The sequence below is a fragment of the Neoarius graeffei genome, chromosome 19, assembly GCF_027579695.1.
Source record: "Neoarius graeffei isolate fNeoGra1 chromosome 19, fNeoGra1.pri, whole genome shotgun sequence".
NCBI lineage: Eukaryota > Metazoa > Chordata > Actinopteri > Siluriformes > Ariidae > Neoarius > Neoarius graeffei.
The window spans coordinates 23,648,496-23,674,240 of record NC_083587.1 but is presented as its reverse complement, the minus strand read 5'-3'; the positions used below and the strand labels follow the sequence as shown (position 1 = coordinate 23,674,240).

The 25,745-nt window shown below is 40.2% G+C and overlaps 2 protein-coding genes across 9 annotated transcripts in view; one reads left to right on the top strand and one right to left on the bottom strand.

Annotated features, from left to right (window-relative positions):
* The window catches only part of LOC132867137 (sperm-associated antigen 6-like), a 77,403-nt gene extending 51,968 nt beyond the window's left edge, over positions 1-25,435 (bottom strand). For 4 of the 6 annotated variants that reach the window (XM_060899892.1, XM_060899895.1, XM_060899889.1 and 1 more), the window contains exon 1: positions 25,260-25,435. Coding sequence is in view for 2 of the 6 variants with exons in the window: in XM_060899889.1 (XP_060755872.1) it covers positions 25,260-25,358 (99 nt within the window). In the remaining 4 variants the exon portion in view is untranslated. Of the gene's footprint in view, positions 1-25,219 lie in introns of all 6 variants that reach the window. The other 2 variants (XM_060899893.1, XM_060899891.1) reach the window with 1 other exon arrangement.
* ctdspla (CTD (carboxy-terminal domain, RNA polymerase II, polypeptide A) small phosphatase-like a) overlaps positions 1-25,745 on the top strand; it is a 69,832-nt gene that overhangs the window by 19,267 nt on the left and 24,820 nt on the right. For 2 of the 3 annotated variants that reach the window (XM_060899896.1, XM_060899898.1), the window contains exon 2: positions 24,933-25,090. In XM_060899896.1, the coding sequence (XP_060755879.1) occupies positions 24,933-25,090 (158 nt within the window). Of the gene's footprint in view, positions 1-24,627; positions 24,695-24,932; positions 25,091-25,745 lie in introns of those variants that run through there. The other variant, XM_060899897.1, reaches the window with a different exon arrangement.

Genomic DNA, 25,745 nt, shown 5'->3' with positions numbered 1-25,745 from the left:
ACATGTTTTGCTCTTTCATCCGGTACCCAGTAACTGTCACACAGCGACACATCACATTGATGTGCACGGTAAAGTTATTTTATTCTTATAACACTTGGGCTACATCCCACACTAAATACTATTCTGTTCATCTTCTCAGATCTGACCTTCATGCCTCTCAGAGTGTCTCAAATTAGTTTTCATGGCACGACACAGTGCAGTTGCTAATCTGAATCCAGAGCTATCCGTATTCTGGTTGAGTACCTGTGTCTATGTCACATCACATAACAGCACCCATAAAAGCAGGAGTAATTGTCTTCAGGTTGGTGGATGTTGGCAAGTAGTCGACTAATGTAGTGCCCATTATTCATTCATTCATCTTCCGTAACTACTTCATTTTGGTTCCTTTGTCCTGGATCTAGAGCCTGTACGCTCTCAGTAAATAAAGTACAATATTATACGGACACCACTGTTTTACTGGGAAATACACCACTCGTATTTTTCAGACGAGCTACGTCTAAGATAGGGCTGGGCGATTTTACGATTACGATGTTATTCACGATATAAAATCTCTACGATTAGAAATTAGACACGTACGATATGCCTACGATAAGCCTACGCCTTCAATAAAATTACTTCATCCGAAGTTTTGACAGACACGCGAATAGCCAATCATAACTAAACAGTACCGCACGTAACCAATCAGTTGAAAGAGAGCCACGTCAAGTTAGGTTGCGTGCACACACAAAAACACACACGCGTGTAGCAGCAACGCACAGCATGGCTGTGGTGAAGTTTGCAGGAGCGCGGCATTTCTCCAACAAAGCGTGAAACAAAGCGATTATAAAAATGAGCGAGAAGCCGACTGACCGGAGTTCTGAACAGGAAAGTCAGAGCACTGCCCTGGAGGACATCGTTGAAAAGAAGGGCCAGAGATCTTCGGTTGTGTGGAGGTATTTTGGATATTTAAAATCGGACATACAACAAAGTGTTACACAAAACCTTAAACACACTGACGTACAGGATTGCACTTTTTTTCTCCTTGCAGCATAAGGTTTACACGTCAATATGTCTTTTATGTTTATTTGAAAGCTGCTAGAATTTGCACAAATGATTAACAATGGTATATAGTTTTTATTTTTCAGTTTCAGTTTATTCATTTGAACAAAAAGAACAAAAGAATGTGCATCCAGTTTGTTTTGGTTCTGTGAAACTTGAAGGCTTGTTAAGCTATTTTTGTTAATTAGGAAGGAACTACTAATTTGTAATGTTCATATTTTGAGCAGAAAATTAAAGAAAATACAAAAATGGTGATTTGATTTATATCGTGATATATATCGTTATCGAAAATTTTGAAAAAATATATCGTGATATAATTTTTTCTCATATCGCCCAGCCCTAGTCCAAGACATGGAGAATGAAAACCGTGACAAATCTCTATAGAGGGATTTCACTGACGTCACCCGAAACCGGAAGTAAACAGACCCTGCGCCATTTTGGAAGACCAACAAACTCGTGATTAGGGGGAAATAACGGCACCAATACAGTATGTGAACCCACGAGAATAAAGTGAAGTGGCAAACGACTTAAACAAACAAATCTGAGCTGTTTTATTTATGATTTATTGGCCCAACAGTAGACTTGAAAGAAACCTGTGTGAGACTTGGCAAAAAACTGTGGATATAATGGATAAGTCTGTGCATGATCTGTGGACACTTTGAGGTAAGCAAACGCAAGAAATTCAGATTTAAAACATGCTAAATTGGCCTCAAGTTGATAACTGTATGAGGAGCAAGCCTCCCAGACTTCTACAATTTAATAATAATAATAATAATAATAATAATAATAATAATTTAGGATGGTTTGGGGCTTGCTCTCCCTCTTATTATATAAATAAAGCATAGTTGTTGTGTAGGCATATATCATAAATACATATGTATAATTTGGATAAATTAACCTAAATTATGGATACCTTAATAGTAACAAAAAGTATTAATTTTTCAACTGAAAAGATATATTATTAAAAGATAAATATCAACAAGATTACCTTGGCCATAACTATGTGTGGGTTATTCTTAATAACAGCTGTAATATCACGAACCAAGCCACTAACAACATAATTGTAAGCCTGTAGCCCTTTGTAGGCCTTCAAGTCATCAGCAGTGTAGGCACTGGGTGTAAACAACAAATAGTTTACAATGTCTGGGTAGCAAACAGATGGCAGAATTGGTGTCCGGTCCTCCTTATGTTTCCATTCTCCCTTGCTGCGAGTCTTATCATATGGGTCAAACCCATCAATCACAGCCAGTTTCTCCACATACCGTGCCCTTTCTGCAGCTGGTAATGTACTCACATAACCCGAATTATCATCCATCGTGTCACTTTACTCTCGCTCGTACTTTGTTTTATATTGTGAGTGCATGTACTTGGTCTTCCAATATGGCGCCTAACAAAATCTCGCGGCGCGGTGACGTCATGCAGTAGCCCTCTATATGTCACTCGTGAGGATATCAATGAATTGTTTTGATGAATTTGGGTACTTTCTGTTTGTGAATGTGTCGATATAATAAAAAGAAAACCAAATGTTGGCTTGAAGATATGAAGTTTATCTTCTCGTGTTGAAAAACTCACATTTTTCATACAAAATACATCACGGATCTGAGTGACATATTTCACTCCGTTGACGTCGCTCACAGTGTTTCCCCACTGACTGGACGTGCGTTGTGAAAATGGCGAATCGGATTTAAAATTAAGATTCTTTTGAGTAGCTTGCACATTTTATATATAAAAAGACAGGGTGTTTCACAAAAAAAATTGAGAGGTAAATGTCCCAGAAACTACATAGTCCAGGCAAATGAAACTGAACAGGCTTAATGTTGAGCAATATAAGATTTATTGCTCAAAATTTGAATGAGAAATTCAAAGGTATGTGGATTCCATGAACAATTTCACAAATTTTCAATATGCGCACCGCCTGAGACACGGCACTCTAACACACAGAACGCCTTTTCACATTTCTATACCTAAATAGATAAAAACAAAAAAACATTAAACATCAAATTTTGACCTGTTTCTACACATGCTGTTAAAATTTGAGGTCAGTTGAACAAGAATCGGCAAAGTTATTAGATTGTGAAATGATATCAAAATTTTTTGAAACACCCTGTATAAAGAACATTACACGGTGGCGCAAAGATATGAAGTTTATCTTCTCGTGTTGAAAATATTTTCACTTGTTCGCTTCACTCACTCATGAATATGTTCACCACTCAAAAGATAAACTTCATATCCTTGCACAACCGTGTAATATCCTCCATTTATTGTACCTTTTACAGGTACAACGGCTTGTCACTGGAGCAGTACCTGCTAAGGTACTTATTTGTACCCTTGATACACTGCTTGGGAAGATGTAGGTATCTTTTTGTCCCGACAAGGGTACACATTTACCTTGAAGTCCAATAATGAGCCCTTGGGGGTACAGTAGTGTACATTGTATCTTGGGGGATAGGAATGAGCTCCTACTGTATTCCTAATTCTGACAGTGTACCAGCCCAAGTACTTGGTCGGTTTGGCTCTCTTGGCAATGGAAATGGTGACAAAAAGTGCAGTTTGTTATCGCATCATATATTGCCAGACCATCTGGTGGAAACACTATTATAATAACACTCTGTTCTCATAGTAAGACCATGTGTGCCACTTGACATACAGTAAGTACTCTGTAATTTATCAACCTGCAGCTATACAATTCCAGACAAGGTGTTTGCAGAGGCGTTTCTAGTATAGCCCTACATTTTTTGTTTGTTTTTTTTTTAGATGGTGTAACATACAGTACACTACCATTCAAAAGTTTGGGGTCGCTTTGAAAATCTAGCTGCAAATGTCTGGTTTTTGGTGCAATATCTCCATAGGTGTATAGAGGCCCATTTCCAGCAACTCTCACTCCAGTGTTCTAATGGTACAATGTGTTTGCTCATTGCCTCAGAAGGCTAATGGATGATTAGAAAACCCTTGTACAATCATGTTAGCACAGCTGAAAACAGTTGAGCTCTTTAGAGAAGCTATAAAACTGACCTTCCTTTGAGCAGATTGAGTTTCTGGAGCATCACATTTGTAGGGTCGATTAAATGCTCAAAATGGCCAGAAAAATGTCTTGACTATATTTTCTATTCATTTTACAACTTATGGTGGTAAATAAAAGTGTGACTTTTCATGGAAAACACAAAATTGTCTGGGTGACCCCAAACTTTTGAACGGTAGTGTATATTTACCATGAAGATGTGAAGAGAGTTCTTCTATCGTGCTTAACCTAATTGCAGGATAAAATGCCCTGTGTGCATATTGGTGGCAAATTAATTAAATTGATATTTAGGCTGATGTGATTTTATCAAAGATTTGGCACGTATTTTACTTTTTAAATCATTGACACATGATGTATACTGTATACATAATAACATAAGCGCACATAGGCATGTATTTCTGTGTAAAATTAAATACACTACTGAAGACATAGTGGGTAGTGACAGCGCTGCATCTGTTACTTTTTACCATATTCTAGCGCGTTCAGCCCATTTATCACAAATATCAACAAATTTAATATATCTACATATTGTTAACATAGCAGAATGAGCTTACACAATGACTTTAAAAAAAGTTTATTCTCTTTAATATTAAACAATCAGCTCGTGAATACTTGAACTGTGTCTCATGCTAAATTTTAAATCGTACGTTAAATAGTACATCATTACACTATTCGCTAACGTTAGTAGTTATTATACAGGTGTACTGTTTAGAGTGCATTATGCAGTTTGAGAGTTTCGTACGACGAAATTCTCTTTGAATGTGTATTTCTTCTGCAAGTAGCTTTTAATAACTTTAAAAAAAATTAAGTATCCTACATCTTTAGAATTAATGGTAAGATAGTGGCATATCTGTATAGGATACTGATGATGATATATGTTGTAGCCATATGCCGCTTTTCCACTACAAACGCGGCTGAGTCGGGCTGAGCCGTGCCGTGCTGAGTTGGGCTGAGTCGGGCTGAGCGGGGCTGTTGGAGTTGCATTTCGACTACAACCGCGCTGAACCGTGCTGGCTGGAAGCGGGTGGACACATTGGGTGGAGTTAGCGAAAGTGGGTGGACGTCACGTGATGTCGTTAAGCAGCGCAAACAGTGACATCAGTGAGCTTTTAAGCGGTAGTCTCACGACCCGGATAGTAAACAATAAGCATGGAGGACATGGAGTCGTTAGTGTTGCTGGTCTTGGTGCTGTGGCTTGTTGTTACCGACAACGCCAACAGATACTGGCAAGAGCGTATAGATGAGGCGAGGCGCATAAGGCTTCAGAAATTCTCGTAATTCGTAATTCTTCTTCTTCCGGGTTTGCGGTGTTTACAGATCCCAGCGTGCTCGCGGGGCGTGTGTGGGCATGTGAGGACACTCCTCCTCACCAATCAGTGCACAGGGGAGTGTCTGCTCACGCCCCCAGCCCCACTCGGCTCAGTTTGGCTCGCTTCAGCCCCACTCCAAAACGGTGCGAGTTTTAGGGGCTAAGCAGGACTGAAGCGAGCTGAGTCGTGCTGGTTTTTGGTAGTCGAAACGTGAGCCGTGTCGGGCTGAAGCGAGCTGAAGTGAGCTGAAAAACGGTAGTGGAAAAGGGCCAATAGTTTTACCCCAGAAATATATCAGCATTTTCTTATTGCCTGGAGCCTGTATTTTTTTTTTTTTTAAATGCTTTATAAAAAAAAAAAAGCACACGTGCCAGCGCTGAGCTCCTGCCAGACATTTGAATCAGTATTTTCCCTCCAACTATACATAGCTGCTTATTCCAACCTTTTAGACTTATTACATTTAAATATGAGTACATTTTTAATCCATTCGTCATGTGTAACCAGTACAGGAATGAGCCAGGATAAATGTGCTCTACACACAATACACCCTATATTCAAAGTAGAGAAGGTACAATGTGGTTATATTTCAATGTATACAGGGCCTTGCAAAAGTATTCATACCCCTTGAACTTTTTCACATTTTTCCACCTTACAACCACGAACTTAAAAGTTTTTTTATTGAGATTTTGTGTGATAGACCAACACAGAGTAGCACATAATTGTGAAGTGAAATGAAAATGATAAATGGTCTTCAAAATTTTAAACAAATAAAAATCTGAAAAATGTGATGTGCATTAGTATTCAGCCCCCCTGCGTCAATACTTTGTAGAGCCACCTTTTGCTGCGATTACAGCTGCAAGTCTTTTGTGGTATGTCTCTACCAGCTTTGCACATCTAGACACTGAAATTTTTGCCCATTCTTCTTTGCAAAATAGCTCAAGCTCAGCCAGATTGGATGGAGAGCGTCTGTGAACAGCAATTTTCAAGTCTTGCCACAGATGCTCAATGGGATTTAGGTCTGGACTTTGACTGGGCCATTCTAACACATGAATATTCTCTGATCTAAACCATTCCATTGTAGCTCTGGCTGTATGTTTAGGGTCATTGTCTTGCTGGAAGGTGAATCTCCTTCCCAGTCTCAAGTCTTTTGCAGCCTCCAACAGGTTTTCTTCCAGGATTGCCCTGTATTTAGCTCCATCCATCTTCCCATCAACTCTGACCAGCTTCCCTGTCCCTGCTGAAGAAAAGCATCCCCATAGCATGATGCTGCCACCACCATGTTTCACAGTGGGGATGGTGTGTGCAGGGTGATGAGCAGTGTTAGTTTTCCGTCACACATAGTGCTTTGCATTTAGGCCAAAAAGTTCAACTTTGGTCTCATCTGACCAAAGCACCTTCTTCCACATGTTTGCTGTGTCCCCTACATGGCTTCTTATGCCTGTCTTTCAACAATGGCTTTCTTCTTGCCACTCTTCCAAAAAGGCCAGATTTGTGGCGTGTACGACTTATAGTTGTCCTGTGCACAGATTCTCCCACCTGAGCTGTGGATTTCTGCAGCTCCTCCAGAGTGATCATGGGCCTCTTGGCTGCTTCTCTGACCAGTGCTCTCCTTGCTCGCTCTGTCAGTTTAGGTGGACGGCCATGTCTTGGTAGGTTTGCAGTTGTGCCATACTTTTTTCCATTTTTGAATGATGGATTGAACAGTGCTTCTTGAGATGTTCAGAGCTTGGGATATTTTTTTATAACCTAACCCTGCTTTAAACTTCTCCAGGACTTTATCCCTGACCTGTCTGGTGAGTTCTTTGGTCTTCATGATGCTGTTTGTTCTTCAGTGTTCTCTAACAAACCACTGAGGCCTTCACAGAACAAGTGCATTTATGCTGAGAGTAAATTACACACAGTAGGACTCTATTAACTAATTAGACGACTTCTGAAGGCAATTGATTGCACTGGATTGTATTTAGAGGTATCAGAGGACAGGGGGCTGAATACTAATGCACACTGCATTTTTCAGATTTTTATTTGTTTAAAATTTTGAAGACCATTTATCATTTTCATTTCACTTCACAATCATGTGCTACTCTGTGTTGGTCTATCACATAAAATCTCAATAAAAAAACTTTTAAGTTTGTGGTTGTAAGGTGGAAAAATGTGAAAAAGTTCAAGGGGTATGAATACTTTTTCAAGGCACTGTAGTTATATTTGTGGACAGTTACACACGAGAGATGTTTTGACAAGAGTGAGAATAGAGAGAGGGATCGAAAACGCAAATTGGATCATGGAAGGCAAAGGAAACTGTATTATAAGTGAATTGTTAGTAAAATGCAGTAAGTAGGAGTAAAATAACATACTCCAACAGTTGTCATTGCAGTCCTGGGTCATTTAATTAGCTTTTTGGCTCAACAAACCATTCATAGCCTGGCTCTTTTATTATGGATGTCTGAGTAATATATAATGTTATTTACCAGCTGGGAAGTCCGTATCGTGAAATAACGTGACCGAGGTCTTGAAAGTAATGAGCGAGGCCATCTGGGCCGAGGTCAGTATTCAAGGCCGAGGTCATGGTATTTCACCATACGGACCGACCTTAAGCTGGTAAATAATATATTTATTTTTTTCTTTACCAAATTCTAACAGAAAATGAGAGCGCCCGAAAGGGAAAACTGAGCCGAGGCAAGCTGCCATTTTGAATCCTCATTCACGGCTGTAAAGCAAATTGCTTCCTCCTCGGTATACAAGTGCACTTCCATGGCAGGGGAAAAACTACATTTTGCCACCTATGTAGTCCCCTATTTATACAAAATTGAGTCATTCAGGATTCAGCCATGTTTTTGCTCGGCGTTAGCAAGTTACAGGTTTTTAGCTTTCTCCTGAAATGTTTTCTTTAATTTCTTCTTCCTCAGGGTAGTAAAACTCGCTTTCGCTGTGAACACTGTCGTTATCGCTATCCATGATGTAAAATTAATGCTATTATGCTGAGAAATGCCGGCAAAAATGTAGAAGATTTTTGATAATAATCTTATAAATAAATCTTTATAAAAAAAGATAAACGTTGACAAAAATTGCTACTATGTTTGTTGTTGTTGTGAACGAGCGAGTCGCCAGAGGTCCGTAACTGGGGTCCGTACCGTAGGATACGGACCCGCTCGCCAGCCAATCAGAGCGCAGGATTTGATGAAAACAGCACCGTGAAAAAAATAATGGTGTTTTAACAGTGCACCCTATTTACTGCGTGCTTAAAAGTTGTAGTACTGTGTAATGCTGTTAAGTTGTGACTTGGCTGATGGGGGCTGTAAGGTTTCAGCCGTGTTGCAACTTGTTCTTTCATGTTACTCTTCGTGTTTTAGTGTTCCGACATAGTGTAAATATTTCCTCAAGTTCACATTGATCTGTTCTGTGTGATTCAACAAACCAGGTCCTGAATCAAAATCAAAATGCGAACAGAAATCTGAAATGTAAAAATAATAATAATTTAACTATAAGCTCATGTAGCTCATATTACTAAAGAACAACAGTGAATAATAACAGAGATGAAGTTGAGTTTATTATTCACTGATATTCACTGAGCCTGAGGCGGATAACTGTTTGTGTAAATACACAGGTGGTTATTTTTAAAAATCGTATTAACAAAAATATATTTCAAACTTCAGAAGTGCCATGCAAATGTAATAAAGGTGCAGCACAGACTTGTATCGCTCATCTACGCCGAGTCATATAAAATACTTTGTTTTGAAATCGATAAAATAAATCACAATTCCACCTTACCTTTGAATAGTTTTAGACCAAACTTCGTAGCATCTTTAGTGCTTTTAGGAACAGCATTTTCTTTCATTTGTAATTCTTCCTCACGTACGGTGACGAAGCTATCGGCCACCATTTTGCCGAGTCGCTCGAGGTGATGATCGAGAAATAGTCTGAATTTCTCGACTAATCAGTGTGCATGACTTTCTATAATCACGTCTGTATTAATACTAATTAATAACAGTACGTTGGAACTAAATTAATGATAAAACAGCTGAATGTGGTGCTTTTGGGAAATATATATTTTTTACTTTACCTTTTAGTGTTTTATAGAATTAAACTGTACTGTTACTGATAAATGAAATTGTTGGCAGTGTGGGTGTGTTTTTTTTTTTTTTTTCCAGCAGTGCATTCCTACTTGTTGAAATCGTTTCTAAATTCTAATCAACACATTTTACTTCAGGAGGTTATGCCTGGATTTCACCTATGCTAATGTAAAAGTGAATCCAGAGCAAGACTAATTGTGTGTGACATTTATTTGCTTTAAACTGTATGTGCTGGATCTTCTGCTAGTCCCTTTCTATTATCTGTTCATCCTCCCTCTCTCTCTTTCTTTCTCCATTCGCTCTGCAAACCTCCTCCCCTCCAAACAATGTGGGCCGCTGTTGCTGCTGTGTTGCATAACAAGCCTCGCTAGTCACTTCTCTCACATCGTTGTTGGCCGAACTCTCGGCACTCAATCCCGTCGTGCCCATCTTTCATCCTGCCACACTCTGGAGCTGTGGTTGTGTGGCCTTGGGGCGCCAAGATCTCTGTACACTAGCAAAGAATGAAAAGAAAGATACAGGCTCCATCTATCCATTGAGCTCGCAGTGTGTTTATGGCTGCACTCGTGTTCAGCCTCCAGACTTCTTTGAGTTGACATGTATGAAGCAAATGGAAATAATGCTAAGATGCTTATGTAACATCATGCTCCTGATACAAACTGCTTCGAACCTGAGACTGTCAGTCTGCTGCTTTATATAGAAAAGTGGGATGGACTTGCACTCTATAGACAGATGCATAAAATGATATAAGGAAGTTGTTTAAAAAGCTAGATAAATAATAATAATAATAATAATAATAATAATAAACAATTTGATTTATTTAAGAGCGTAATATATCAATAGTAATAATAGTAATAAAATAATATCACTATAGTAGTAATAATATGACAAATCTTACACTTTTTTCCCCCTTGTTTTTTGTTGAAGCATGCCACGAACTTTAATTTCAGCGTCTCACTATTTTCACAGGAATTAGATTTTAACATCCCAATACCTAATAAACTGGCACCCCAATGTTGTGCCCGAAACCTTTCCTTTCCTCTTGACGCTGTTATTAAAGTGAAGGTTCACGCACGCAGCGGTGAAGCTGGAATGTTGAATTATAGGTTTGCGTCTCGCTTGTCTCCACTCAGATGTTATTGCGAGCGTGTGAAACGCCCCGGTTGCCTTGTTTGTGAAGCTCTGTTGAGACAAGAAAACGTCTCCATGCTCTCGATTAATGTCATGCTGCATGCTATTAAAGCCAAAAGTGTTATCTCCAGAGCTCTTCTGCTGATAAATGTGCTTCAGACAAGTGCTTCCTCGACATCGCGATGCAGGGAAATATATATTCTAGCATGAAAATGATAAACAAGGGACATGAAATGAAAGACAGCTGGCTCAATTCGGTGATATTTTCTACCTTACGCCATTCACTAATGTGTCAGCTGCTCGGTGTTTTCTCATATATCGTGGAATATGTTAGAATGAAGCAATGCGGTCATTATAACCGATTACAGTATATCAGTCTTGAGGGCATAAAATGGTCTTTCAAGTGGATGTGCAATCAAATTAATTTTGGTAAAATTTAATTAGCATAGCTTTTGGACTGGCTTGTTAGGAAGGCTAAGGAGTTTGGGGATTGTTCCCCCCCCATACCTCCTGGTGTTTGCAACAGGCTTATCTAAACATGGAAGACTGATTTGCGAGCGTTTACTGTACAGCCTCAGCTCTGATGCAGTAGATGACCTTCTTAGCATTAAGCTCTGCTGGTGTTTACACAGGACCAGTGGTGTTCCCATCGGAATTGCAGCAGAGCCTGCACTTTTCCTCACACCTTTAGCACCACCTAGCATTTCTCTGCCTCTCTTTCTGTTTCTCCTACAATTCTTGTCCCTTCACCTGTCTCTCAATCTCTGTTTGCGTCCACGCAATTGTCCATGAACGCACAGTTACTCCTGTCTCAGAAGCCCTGCTTCGTTTCTGATGGCTGTTTTTCCTCCACTGTTGCTCGGAAGCTTATTATCTCTTCCTGTCAGGAATGTGGAGAATTTCCTGCGTTTCCTCTCTTTCTGGCCCTCAGAGAGGCCCCGTCCATGCATGTGACAGCCCATCATTGCATCACCTCAGCGTTCCACAGTGTGGGAAACGTTCCCTTTCGTGAACATGACACGTTTAAATGTTTCCATCAAACTACTGGGACTGAAAAAAAAAAAGAAAGAAAACTCAGAAATAACATGATGTTTTTCTTGGTCATTAATATGTAACTGTCAGCCAAGTGTAGCTTGTTAACACATTTTCAACATGTCTTTCTAATAGCTGCGCAGTGTTTTCTCTCGCCATAGTGGTGGTCTATAGTAGCTCTGCTTCTCCACTGTGGTATGAATTGATGGAAATAAATTGCCCAGCTTCCTTCACTCCACCAATTCATTTCATTTCCAGCCTTCAAGAAATGCCATAACACACAACACTTCAACATGTCAAGCTGATTTTAAAGAACTAGCACTGAATAAGAATCACATCCTCGCTGCTTTTGCACACGCTGCAGTTACAGCAGCTGATGCTTGACATGCACATATGTTCGGTGTCTGTGCAAGAAAGAAGAAATCTCGACACCAGGAAGGGGCGGCAGTCTGTACTCATCAACAAATTTTAAATAATTATCTTGTGCAAGGTGTTGTATGGTTGCTTGAAAAGGAAATAACTCTCCACACCAAAAGGGGGCAGTAATCTGGATTTGCAAAAAAAAAAACCAACCCTTCCAAGGTCTCAAATCACATACTGAATATTTGGTCAAAACGACACACACATACCAGAATCAGTACCATGTGAAAAGGAAATAACTGTCCATACAGATGTCCAATTTGGCAGAAAGACAAAGCCAGTACCCTAAATCACATCCTTCTGTCCTAAATTACTCTTAAACCAGCATCATTGTCTTTAGTGCCATACTTTTGTGGTTTGGGATGTAGCCAAACAAACTCTTCTCGGTAGTTTTTCCATTTCTACACTATTGGAACGCTTGTCCTGCTCAGCCATTAATTGCAGGCAAAAAAAAAAAATTCTTAACAACTTCTGTCCCAGCGGCACGGTGGTGTAGTGGTTAGCGCTGTCACCTCACAGCAAGAAGGTCCGGGTTCGAGCCCCGTGGCCGGCGAGGGCTTTTCTGTGTGGAGTTTGCATGTTCTCCCCGTGTCCGCGTGGGTTTCCTCCAGGTACTCCGGTTTCCCCCACAGTCCAAAGACATGCAGGTTAGGTTAACTGGTGACTCTAAATTGACCGTAGGTGTGAATGTGAGTGTGAATGGTTGTCCGTGTCTATGTGTCAGCCCTGTGATGACCTGGTGACTTGTCCAGGGTGTACCCCGCCTTTTGCCCGTAGTCAGCTGGGATAGGCTCCAGCTTGCCTGCGACCCTGTAGGACAGGATAAAGCGGCTAGAGATAATGAGATGAGAACTTCTGTCCCATTTCCAAAGGTACTTAAGGCCCTTGGAATCATCCCTATGTTTCTGTTCCTGATGTGATCTTAAGAAGTGGCACTTCAAACTTTACTTCTCTGAACAGCCAATCAGAAGACTTTAGCTTCCACCCTTATATACAGTAATTGTGTGGGACACAGCCCAGAAAAATACGACGTTACAAAAGTACGACACTCAGTCACAGATGATTCATGATACCTGATGTCCACTTTGGCAAGTCAAGGCTGTACATTTGTAGGATTCTTTCAGGGTTCTCCAGCAGGTTTTTGTAGAGTTAAGAGTCTTTAAAAGGCTTCTAGTTGGAAACCATTCCTGACAAGGAAACACTCTGGTATAGGGTTCTACATAAAACCTTTAAGAGTTCCCCTGGAGGGACAAACTAATAGATTTGACCTTTAGATTTGAGAGCACTTGATACTAAAGGTGTAACACAATGCCATTTCCCTACACGTTGACCCAGTGTCTCTGAGTAAAGGGTTACCCAGATATTTCTTTAGAGCTCCAAATATTCATGTCTGTATCTAGAGTCTTGATTTAAACCCAAAGTGGGTGTTATATACACATACAGTGGTGTTTGAAAGTTTGTGAACCCTTTAGAATTTTCTATATTTCTGCATAAATATGACCTAAAACATCATCAGATTTTCTCACAAGTCCTAAAAGTAGATAAAGAGAACCCAGTTAAACAAATGAGGCAAAAATATTATACTTGGTCATTTATTTATTGAGGAAAATGATCCAATATTACATATCTGTGAGTGGCAAAAGTATGTGAACCTCTCGGATTAGCAGTTAATTTGAAGGTGAAATTAGAGTCAGGTGTTTTCAATCAATGGGATGACAATCAGGTGTGAGTCGGCACCCTGTTTTATTTAAAGAACAGGGATCTATCAAAGTCTGATCTTCACAACACGTTTGTGGAAGTGTATCGCATGAACAAAGGAGATTTCTGAGGACCTCAGAAAAAGCGTTGTTGATGCTCATCAGGTTGGAAAAGGTTACAGAACCATCTCTAAAGAGTTTGGACTCCACCAATCCACAGTCAGACAGATTGTGTACAAGTGGAAGAAATTTAAGACCATTGTTACCCTCCCCAGGAGTGGTCGACCAACAAAGATCACTCCAAGAGCAAGGCGTGTAATAGTCAGCGAGGTCACAAAGGACCCCAGGGTAACTTCTAAGCAACTGAAGGCCTTTCTCACATTGGCTAATGTTAATGTTCATGAGTCCACCATCAGGAGAACACTGAACAACAATGGTGTGCATGGCAGGGTTGCAAGGAGAAAGCCGCTGCTCTCTAAAAAGAACATTGCTGCTCATCTGCAGTTTGCTAAAGATCATGTGGACAAGCCAGAAGGCTATTGGAAAAATGTTTTTTGGATGGATGAGACCAAAATAGAACTTTTTGGTTTAAATGAGAAGCGTTATGTTTGGAGAAAGGAAAACACTGCATTCCAGCAGAAGAACCTTATCTTATCTGTGAAACATGGTGGTGGTAGTATCATGGTTTGGGCCTGTTTTGCTGCATCTGGGCCAGGACGGCTTGCCGTCATTGATGGAACAATGAATTCTGAATTATACCAGCGGATTCTAAAGGAAAATGTCAGGACATCTGTCCATGAACTGAATCTCAAGAGAAGGTGGGTCACGCAGCAAGACAACGACCCTAAGCACACAAGTCGTTCTACCAAAGAATGGTTAAAGAAGAATAAAGCTAATGTTTGGAATGGCCAAGTCAAAATCCTGACCTTAATCTAATCGAAATGTTGTGGAAGGACCTGAAGTGAGCAGTTCATGTGAGGAAACCCACCAGCATCTCAGAGTTGAAGCTGTTCTGTACAGAGGAATGGGCTAAAATCCCTCCAAGCCGGTGTGCAGGACTGATCAACAGTTACCGTAAACATTTAGTTGCAGTTATTGCTGCACAAGGGGGTCACACCAGATACTGAAAGCAAAGGTCTACATACTTTTGCCACTGACAGATATGTAATATTGGATCATTTTCCTCAATAAATAAATGACCAAGTATAATATTTTTGTCTCATTTGTTTAACTGGGTTCTCTTTATCTACTTTTAGGACTTGTGTGAAAATCTGATGATGTTTTAGGTCATATTTACGCAGAAATATAGAAAATTCTAAAGGGTTCACAAACTTTCAAGCACCACTGTATGCACTGTATATAAAATCAATCTCCCTGGAAACACTGGAAATACAAATATGAGGCGGAAATGACAGCGCTGTCAGCATGGTGTGTCGATTCTGGTTTTCACAGTTCTTCAACCTCCCACATCTTTCAACAAATTGGTTAGTTCAATATTCTGAATGAAGTAATAGTTTGGTTCTATTTCTCAAAATGTAATTAACAGTTATTCCACGAAATCAAGTCATACATGAGCTGATAGCCGACGAGACGTGTCGCACCGACTTGACTATAAGTATATGTACGACGAGATTGAGTGGAATAACTGTTTTATTCTATCCATGTTCACTGGATTTTGAGAAACGGAGCATTTTTATTTGTATTTTTTGCAAATTTGATAAATAAAAACTTTATACAAAACGTCTGACAAAATCATTTCAGCTTAGAATGTAAACAAACCCATGAAATGACAGTAGGAATTTGTGAAAAATGCTATAATAATAATAATAATAATAATAATAATAATAATAATAAATTATTATTATTATTGAAAAACTAAAAAAGATATATTCTTACTATCAAATACTTTTATTCCATATTTTGTTGCTGTTTTTGTATTTTTGGGGCTTTGTTTTTGAGTAGAGTCTTTTATTTTGTCCTCGGTTGGTTCTGCAACACGTGCCGCCATTTTGTTTTTCTCTACCCATGGTATATGAGCTGACAGCCTAGTACTAGAGTAGCCAATCAGAACATGCGATTGCTCATATCCATTGAAAGTGGATAGAATAAACCAGGTTGTAGCCTAATTTAAACCAGCATGACCCTGGCCAGGCAGTTACTAAGGATGTTGTAAATGCATCATGCACTGCCATTTGTTCATGTTAATGAATGGGGACTTTGTCTCACCAGCTTTATATCTGACCGCTCACGTGCCTGTGAGTTCCTCGTCCTAGTCTCAATTAGATGCCCCGTGGACAGGGCTCCTGAACGAGGCAACAGAAAAGCATTCGCCCTGTCATCCGGAGATCGCTAGTTTGAATCCCAATGATGCCACAGCCATCCGTAGCCAGGAGCTCAAGAGCGTTCTGCCTGATGGCAGGTCCAGCTCTGACATCCATCAGAGTTTCTAGGGAACATTTATAGTAGTGATTTCCCATTGTCTTCTACTGGATTATTATAGAGGTTTTCTCCTCTCAACCCTTCACATGAATAATTTAGAGTAGCCAGTTAAGCTAACCACTTTGGACTATGGGGGAAACTGGAGCACCCGGAGGAAACCCATGCAGGCACGGGGAGAACATGCAAACTCCATGCAGAAAGGCCCCCGTCAGCCACTGGGCTTGAACCCAGAACCTTCTTGCTGTGAGGTGAGAGTGCTAATCAGTACACCACCGTGCTGCCCCCCTGTTAACTACAGCAACACGAGTCAATCATGGGCACCTATGAGTTCATGCATACGGAAGGGGATGGATAGCGCTTTTCTTTGGGTGTGTTACACCGCCCCTAGTTCAAAAAGATGCTGTTGGCCGGCGTCATAGCCCTAACATCCCCTGGTTGGTAGCTGTTGTATGATAGGGGAGAATCGTCTGGTGGATGGGAATTTGCCATGACTAAATTAGGGAGAAAATCAGAGGGTACCTCATGGACCTTTCTGGCAAAAGTGCTACTAATACTTGAATCTTTAATTGTATTTGTTTCGAATGCATTATTTGTTCGCTCCAAATAATGTATTCATATTCGCTTACATCTGTCATTGATATAATTAACACTCTATATATTTAGTTATACCCCCGCTCCGGGGGGGGGGATACTGGTTTACCTCTGTCCGTCAGTATCTCTGTCTGTCTGAAACACCCTTTTTCTCAGCAATCACAAATCATAGCCACTTGGTACGTGGTACCAAACTTCAGCTTGGGGTTCTATACCGTGTATACCATTTTCAGGTCTGTCACACATCAACTTCCTGTTTACTTACTGAATGTATTTACGAAACATATAGGGTGGATTTACAAAATTTTCGTCATACTTTTCTCAGCAACTACAAATCACAACTGCTTGGTATTTGGTACCAAGCTTCAGCTTGGGGTTCTATACCGTGTATACCGTTTTCAGGTCTGTCGCACATCGACTTCCTGTTTACCGACTGAATGTATTTACGAAACATGTAGCATGGATTTTCACGCTAATTCAAGAAGCAAAATGCTATTTCAAAATGACAGTTTACCAGGGTGCTGTTTGAAATCCCTGGGGAGAGACACTGCTCTTTACTTACTTGTTTCAGGGTTCATTATTTGTTGACGTCAACATTCATAATAAGTGTCCTATTCCTTCGATTGCTTGCATTCTGATATAAGTGAGAGCAGGGGGATATGTAAGTGAGCGGTAGCTCACAGTTGATCTTGTTGTGCACTCATTTGCAAAGGTATTACAGAGAGAGGTGATTAATGACATGGTCCTTACAGTTATTCATAAGTCTGTTCATTATTTGCATTTCTGATTGATTGATTATTATTGAAGTTCATTTTCTTGGACTTGCAAGATTTATATCTTTTTGTAGTTTGAAGTGACTAGTTTGTGACCAGTGTGTCACTTCTTAGCATTAGCACTTCCATTAGGCTTAATAGCTCTCCTTGCATTTTTCTGCAACTGTCTTGCACTTCATTGTCAAGTTAAAAACTCTTGGTCTCTTGTAGCACTTTGTGCTTAAATTGGATTTGGCCTCACTTTAGATAAAAGTACGTAGCTACTCAACAACATGCAAAATGTCAATGTGTGTTTCACTTGATAAACAACTCCATGTTGCCAGTGTTGCTGTTACTACTGCGTTAACTTGTTTGTTCAGCGGCGTGCGGCTTTAATGGAAAACGTTGCAGTTTAACATTTAGCAATGAGGCATAATCTTCTAGATTAGACAGGGAGCGGAGAATGGCATCGCCATGCAGGCTGACTCCAGATGCATTCCTGTGGGCAGCCAGAGAATATGTTTTTAGGCGCGCGTGTGTGTGTGTGTGTGTGTGTGTGTGTGTGTGTGTGTCTGGCAGCCTCAAACTCTCTGCAATGTTGTTTGTGACAAGGAGAAAGCACGGTTTGTATGCTGTGGTTAGGAGGCAGGCTTCAGACGAAGCTTTTCCACACTGGCTGCTCTGCTCCCCGCCTCCTTCCTCCTCGTTCCCTCCCACTTCCATACACTCATTTAGTATTAAATATCAGTTTCGGAGCAGGAGAACAGCACTGTACAGATTTCTTCATTTTGGAAGACGAGATAGAGGTTGGGCAAGTAAAATGCAGTATGAACTATGGCTAATGTCCAAGATGTAAGATAAATAAGCCAGAGCCAGCGTGCCAAAAAATAACGGTCTAAACATTGTCCAAAAATCTGGAGCTCATAATGTTTTCATTTCTAAAGCAGCTTCAGATGCTATATAGTCAAATTCCACAAATATCACAATGCTGTGCTTTTTTGAGCTTCTCAAAAAAAAAAAAAAAAACTGGTAAAAGAACTGAATGTCTCAAAAGTAGATCTGTACGTTACTCTGCGAATGTATTATGCTGTTTTTAGATTAATTGAGTTTCTCATTTTCTTAAAGCCTCGGTCACAACCGGCCGTACGTGCTCCTATGGCCGGTCTACATGCAAAAAACGCAAGAAACGCACGGAGGGCGCGCGTGTGACGTGCTGATTTTCGAGCCGTAGACCGGCCGCAGAGGTTCTTTGTCATGTCCAACAAACTCTATGGGCGCTTATGTTTTTTTCAGGTTGCAAGACAAACTTAAGGCCAATGTGCGTCTTTCTCCACGAACAAAAAAAAAAAAATGCAGCGATTTGGGAAACGCCAAAAATCGCATGGCCAAAAAAATCGTACGTCCGGTTGTGACCTAGGCTTAACGTGCATAATAATACAAGCACCAGAGTCTCTGGTTTGATCCTGAGCTCAACATGGGTTGGTCTGGGTTTCTTCTGGGTTCTCCAGTTTCCTCTCCAAATGGTGAATTGGCAACTTTAGGTGTGGGTAGAGGGGGACGCCCTGCGTCCTGCGTCCCATTAACAATTCATTCCCATCTCATGCACAGTCTTCCTGTGATCCACCCTGACCCTTATCAAGATAGTGTTTACAGCCAAGACCTTCAAACCAGTGCATGGGTTATTTTGATTATCGAGCTTGTCTCAGATTTGGTTGCAGTGTTAATGCTGCTACTTCTAAAACAACTAGCAAACGCACAAACTGGGAATAAAACAGCAGTCCGTGCGTTTACATGCACCTCCAAATCGAGCTACTGTCGGTAATCGAGCTAAGGGTCCCAGCAGGGGTGCCAGAGAAATCCAATCCTACATGCACACAAGGAAATCGAGCTATTGTGTGAGGTACATTGTGCACCCGAGCCACAGGTGGCGCTACACGCCCCATCGTGTTGGTACACTTCCAGTTGTCGTCATGAAGAAGAGGTATTCAAGAGTATAAACAAAGTTATCGCAGTGTTGCCAGATACTGCTGACGTTTTCCAGCCCAAAACATGTTCAAATCCGCCAAAATGCACTTAAAACCGCCCAATCTGGCAACACCGGCAGTTCCGTGTTCACAAGTTCCGTGCTCAAGCTGTTAGGCTTGCTCTAACAGACTGTATGGCTACAAACTGTCCTGCGCAGACCACTGTTTTGTAAGACAACTTATTTTGCACAGTTGTATATTTTTCTAAAGTCCATTTTTTGCTTACAAAAATTATTATTTTTTGTTTACAATTTAACTTATGTCAATAAACACACAAAGTTCAATTGTTTTGTTTTTATTGACATTCTTCAGATGTTGGACATATATATACACACACACACACACACACACACACACAAATACAATGACTTGTTTATGTACACAATTCACAGCTATGCAACAGCTGTGCAGATGTATTTGGTGATACAGTAAGTGAGCTAAATTTTAACAGTGCAAACAATGCCACAAAAAGAAAAGATTCATGCCGTTGTCATGATTCGTTGTCATGACGACCGAGGCTGTTGTGTTTCCCGCTTGTGGTCTCGTCACTCGTCACTTCCGGAAGGGGCAGTGCTGAAGTAAGTAGCTCGACTACGTAGCTCGATAGGGTATACATGCACTAAGTAGCTCGGCTAAAATCGCATAATCTAGGTCGCGTAGCTCGATTACGAGAAATCCAGTTCGGTTCGATTTCAGCCGAGCTAAGGTGTTTCCATGGCATTTAGAACTTCGATTTCAGTCGAGCAACGGCAGAAATTCGACTTTCTCTATGTGCATGTAAACGCACTGACTGATGCAAGCAACCATGTGACCAGTATTTGGACAAATGATTGATAGGGTGAGGTCTCGGAACATTGAAGCGGAGGTTTGGAGTTTGGAAATTCATGTACACCACAGCGCATGACCTGCAACTCTGCGATGTACTTGCTCAAAAGTCATCTTTTTACATCAAAACGCTTCTTCTGGTTGAAGGATATAGCCAGTTTAAAGCCAGAGCCTGATACAGGTCATGTTCAGAGAAGCAGGTTAGAGGTATTTGAAGCAGCTTGGCATTTTTCCCAACTTCAGTGGCTTGTTTTACATGTAATTCTGTGGAAAGCTGCTCTAAGCTGTCCGATATTAGGGCTTGATTGCAGTATATCAGCTTTGGAAAAGCATCCTTTATTGAGTGATTCAGTTGACTTGATGAGATTTCATTATGCTTCAATGTGTAGCTTTGGAACCAGGTCTGGATAATTGTGTTTGAATAGAGGATCTGCTTCCATTAATGCATTATTATATGCAGCACTGTGCAAATAGGTAAAGAATACTCCTTTATTGTTGACCTTCTTCTTCTTTTCTCAAATAAGCAAAAACTTTCCAACTCTTAAAAAAATGCTCACATTTAAAAAAAAAAAAGTGTGTGTAATATATATAAAAAACCCTAGATATGAAAACTATTACTGATTCATAACTATTGGAACTATACTATTCATAGCAATGCTTCTGATCTGTGCTGTAATAACAAAATCAATGAAGTTATCATAAATATGCAAGCACCTTGTAAAAGTCTGTATTTTATAAACCTGGATAGCGGTGCAGGTAATGAGTTGATTACTTGTGTCTCATTAAAACCTGACCTTGTTATCGACTGGCCATCGAGTGTTTGGTTGTCAACACAATCTGTAACACAATCCGCAGGAAGTGAACTCAACCCTCTGCGTGTAGCTGAATGTGGTGAAAGCCTGTGTTGTAGTCGTTTGGATGGTTGGCTGAGAAAAAGAGGAATATCGGAATTAAATTTTAAAGGTCATGACTGACATCTGGGAAAGTGTCCTCAAGCCATATGTGTTTGGTATGGTGTACGACTACCAGGACGAAATGGAATTTAAAATATTCCAAAAAAGGTTTAAAGATGAGAAATTTTGCAGTATTTCCCTAATTTTAATGATATTGGATCTGGCAGCTGGTTCTGGCGTATAATATGACATGGCCATAAAACTGTGCTGAAACATGGCTCTTTTGATGAGCAAGCCAGTGTTTCTAAGTGGCGTTACAGTGAAAGTATGTTGTCACATCTGTCCAATATTTATAATAGACGTGAGTTTCTTTCTATTTTTTTGTCTGTCTGTCAGATTGTTTTTCAGTCTGCTCATCTACCTGTCTATTGATCTGTCAGTTCCACCTCTGTCTGTCCATTCGTCTGTCTGCTGGCCTGCCTGTCTGTCTGCAGATCTGTCTGTCTGTGATTTCTGATAATTCTACATTAACGTCTTAGTGTTTTGGTGGGTTTTTTTTTTTGTATCATACATTGTAGACAAAAACAAATTAGTATGTCTGTCTTACAGTTTGTCTGTCAGCCTGTCTAATAGTCTATTTGTTTGTCTGTCTGTCTTTCAGTCTGTCTGTCTGGTTGTCTGTTGACCTATCTGTCATTCAGCTAATTTGGTTGTCAGTCTGTCTGTCTTCCAATATGTCAGTCTGTCTCTTGGTCTGTGAATTGCTCTGTTTGTCTGTCTCTGTCTGTCTGTAATGATGGGAAAATATACCACATTAGCCCTTAAAGCCCTTAAGTGTGTTCATGAGTACTTTACCAAGATGTTCTCATGCAGCAGTCTGTTCAACTCGGCAAAAGCAGGCAGCTTTCTAACACACAAAATATCTAAAAGCAGCTTTATTGTAACAAAAAAAAAGTAATGAAACAGTTATTAATGCTGATGCATGAGAAAAAACATCACTTTGTTATTGATTCTCTCACAATGTGTCAATACATACAGAGCAGTCCCCATATTACTATCTCCTCTTTTTCTCTGACAGTCTGCAGTGAAACGGCATAACGCAGTAATGGAAGTATTTCCGACATTTCGCCCTGCTCACACCCTCCACTGTAATATGTGGCAGAGTAATTAGAAATGCACTTATTTCATCCTGGGAATCATTGCATAATATTTTTCCTGTAGATGATGATAACGTGATTTATGCTGTCAGATGGAAGGATGTGGAGATTTTTGCCGACTGGGAGATGACTCATGTTGAGTTGGGAAATGTGGATTAGGTGCTGTTGACATCAGCTTGCTCCACATTTTAAAATATTTTTGGGCAATGGATATTTTATTAAAGTGCAAAAATGCATGAAACGTCACTATGGCGCTTAGAAACTGACAAAGCAAGTCAACTGAATATAAATGAGGCTTTTTTTTCAAATTTGAATGTCGTTATGTACATTAATGACAGTGTACATTGCATTTAAATAAAGGTTGGTTTCCCCCCGGTGAATTTTATACATTTTACATTTTGCCATTGTTTTTTTTTTTTTTTTAATTTGCTAGGGTTAAGATCTCATCTCATCTCATCTCATTATCTGTAGCCGCTTTATCCTTCTACAGGGTCGCAGGCAAGCTGGAGCCTATCCCAGCTGACTACGGGCGAAAGGCGGGGTACACCCTGGACAAGTCGCCAGGTCATCACAGGGCTGACACATAGACACAGACAACCATTCACACTCACATTCACACCTACGGTCAATTTAGAGTCACCAGTTAACCTAACCTGCATGTCTTTGGACTGTGGGGGAAACCGGAGCACCCGGAGGAAACCCACGCGGACACGGGAAGAACATGCAAACTCCACACAGAAAGGCCCTCGCCGGCCCCGGGGCTCGAACCCCGGACCTTCTTGCTGTGAGGCGACAGCGCTAACCACTACACCACCGTGCCGCCCTTAGGGTTAAGATTTGCCTTTAAAAATATAGAATTCGAAATTATGGGTTATGTTTTGTTGTTTATCAAAAACCTAAATCCAAATCTCAAAAATTCAGAACCTCAATTCAAATATCAAAAATTACATTCCTAAACATTCAAAACTTAAAAAATCAAATCGAAAAAAATAAATAAATAGAAATCGCAAAAATCTAAAACCCCAATTCAGATGTCAAAAAATTAAAATTCTTAAACATTCAAAACTAAAATAAATTCAAATCTCAAAAATTCAAATGTCAAAAAATTAAAAACTAAGTTCAAATCTCCAAAATTCAAATTTAAAAAAAAAATTTCAAGTCTCAAAAATTCAAAACCCCAATTCAAGTAGCAAAAATTAAATTCTTAAACATTCAAAACTAAAAACAAATAATCAAATCTGAAAAATTCAAACATCAAAAAAATACAAAATTTAATAAATTAAAATCTCAAAGAATTCTACAGTATCCATCTGTCCATCCATCCATCCATTCATTATCTGTACCTTTTATGCATCATGATCAACCAAGAGGTGGGATACACCCTGGGCAGGTCGCCAATCCATCATGGGGCTAAATTCAAATGTCTAAAATTCAAAACTCGAAAATTTCAATCTCTAAAATTGATTTTATATACATTAGTCCAAATATGAGGCAAAATTTTATATTCTACTGAAAAAGCTAGTTTTCTACACTGATGTGAAACATTTGATGCTTGGTATTTGCCCAGCGCAGCTATTTAATTAGTGTTGTAGCTAGTTCAGCTATGCTAAGATTAGATTGTGAGTAAATGTTAGCTTCTTAATCGGAATTTCAGTACAACGGGGTTTTTTTGTTTGTTTGTTTTTGTTTTAAATCCTGCACTTAACTCTACTCCATGCGTGTTCACATCACCTCACGTCTCTGATCATGACAGATTACTGCGATTGGCTAAATTCAGAGGTCTGCTGCTCAGAAAGCCTTTACTCTGGGAATGCTGGTTTTGGCTGAATTTACGTAAGATCTATATTTATGATATTTGAATTTGAGATTTGTATTCAAATCTCTGATTTTTGAAGATCAGTCATTTTGTATTGTGTTTTAAAAGCAAATCTAGCCTGCGGAATTCAAAACACAGACAGTACATGGGCAAAAATCCAAATTTATGACATACACTACAGTTTGACATAACTGTCACTCTGGCAAATGTTTTAGTAATGTAATGTACTGTTTAAAAAAATTACATTGCAGAAAAAATGTATATATTAATTTTTTTTTTTTTGCTATGTATCAGCTGTATCTGCACAGTGTCCATTTTAGAGGAGGGTTTGGGGAGTAGTCATTTTATTTATTTATTTATTTATTTTTTGCTTCTCCGCGAGTTGCGTAACTACTTTTTTCTCCGAACACATTACTGTTGAATAATGACATGCATGTATGAGCCGGAGCTCAGACCGAACGCATACGAGTGAATGGGGCAAAGGTAACATGGATGCCATGGAAACGTGTTGTGTATATGTTAATACAGGAGGTCCTGTTTGCCCTCTGTGGCAGCCGCTCTGACTAACAGACAACTTTTCCAGTTTTTTTTTTTTCTCCCCCTCTCTTTGCTCCGACCTCCTTCGAGTAAGCAAGATAGATGTGAGGCAACAGTGTTCTGAGCTACAGGGCAGAGAAGGTGAATGTACAGATGTTGCAGTGATTGTTTTTCTTCGTTGCAGTCTCGCAATCGAACAGCAGCTTAAAGAAACACAGGAGCAGGAGCATCTTCAGCCCTTTCTTCTGCTGCTTCCGCAACTACAATGTGGACCCGCCACTTCAGAACAACAAGACGTGTTCACTGCCTCCACCTGCCGCGGAGAACAGCGGCTCTCCTAAGGTAAACACTTACGTATGTGTGTTTGTGCTTAATGCATGCATTGGATCTATTAAAAAAAAAAGTGTTTAATTGACCACCAGACCATCGGATCTATTTTAAAAAAAAAAGGGAAAAAAAGGGTTTTATTACCACCGTCTCAGCTAAAGATTTGTTTGTCGTCTCGCCTCACCCCTCGCTTGTGTACACTCCGTGCGCTCAGCCTCTCCATCCTCACCGCAAAGTGTTCCAGCTGTTCCGAACCCAGTGAACTCACCCTGATGTTTACCATCCAGCTTCAGAAATGATGGGCATGCTTCCCCACACACACATTCTTCAATATCCGCCCACACACGCACCCTTACACACACACACACACACACACACACACACACACACACACACACACTCTTCCACTTCTCTAGTCCCCATAAAATGGCCCTTGTGTCTCAGATGATGGATTGCTCAGTGCCCCCTTACTTTTTTTTTTTTTGTGTGTGTGTGTGTGTGTGTGTGTATCCTTCCCTCTTCTCTTCTGTCCCACTACACACACACACACACACACACACACACACACGCAGGGTACGCTACCAAGTCCTCCACAAACATGCACGTATGCTGCCAAGGCAGGTACACACGGCTATAAATGGGCGCGAGTGAGATCACGTTACCGAGTGGT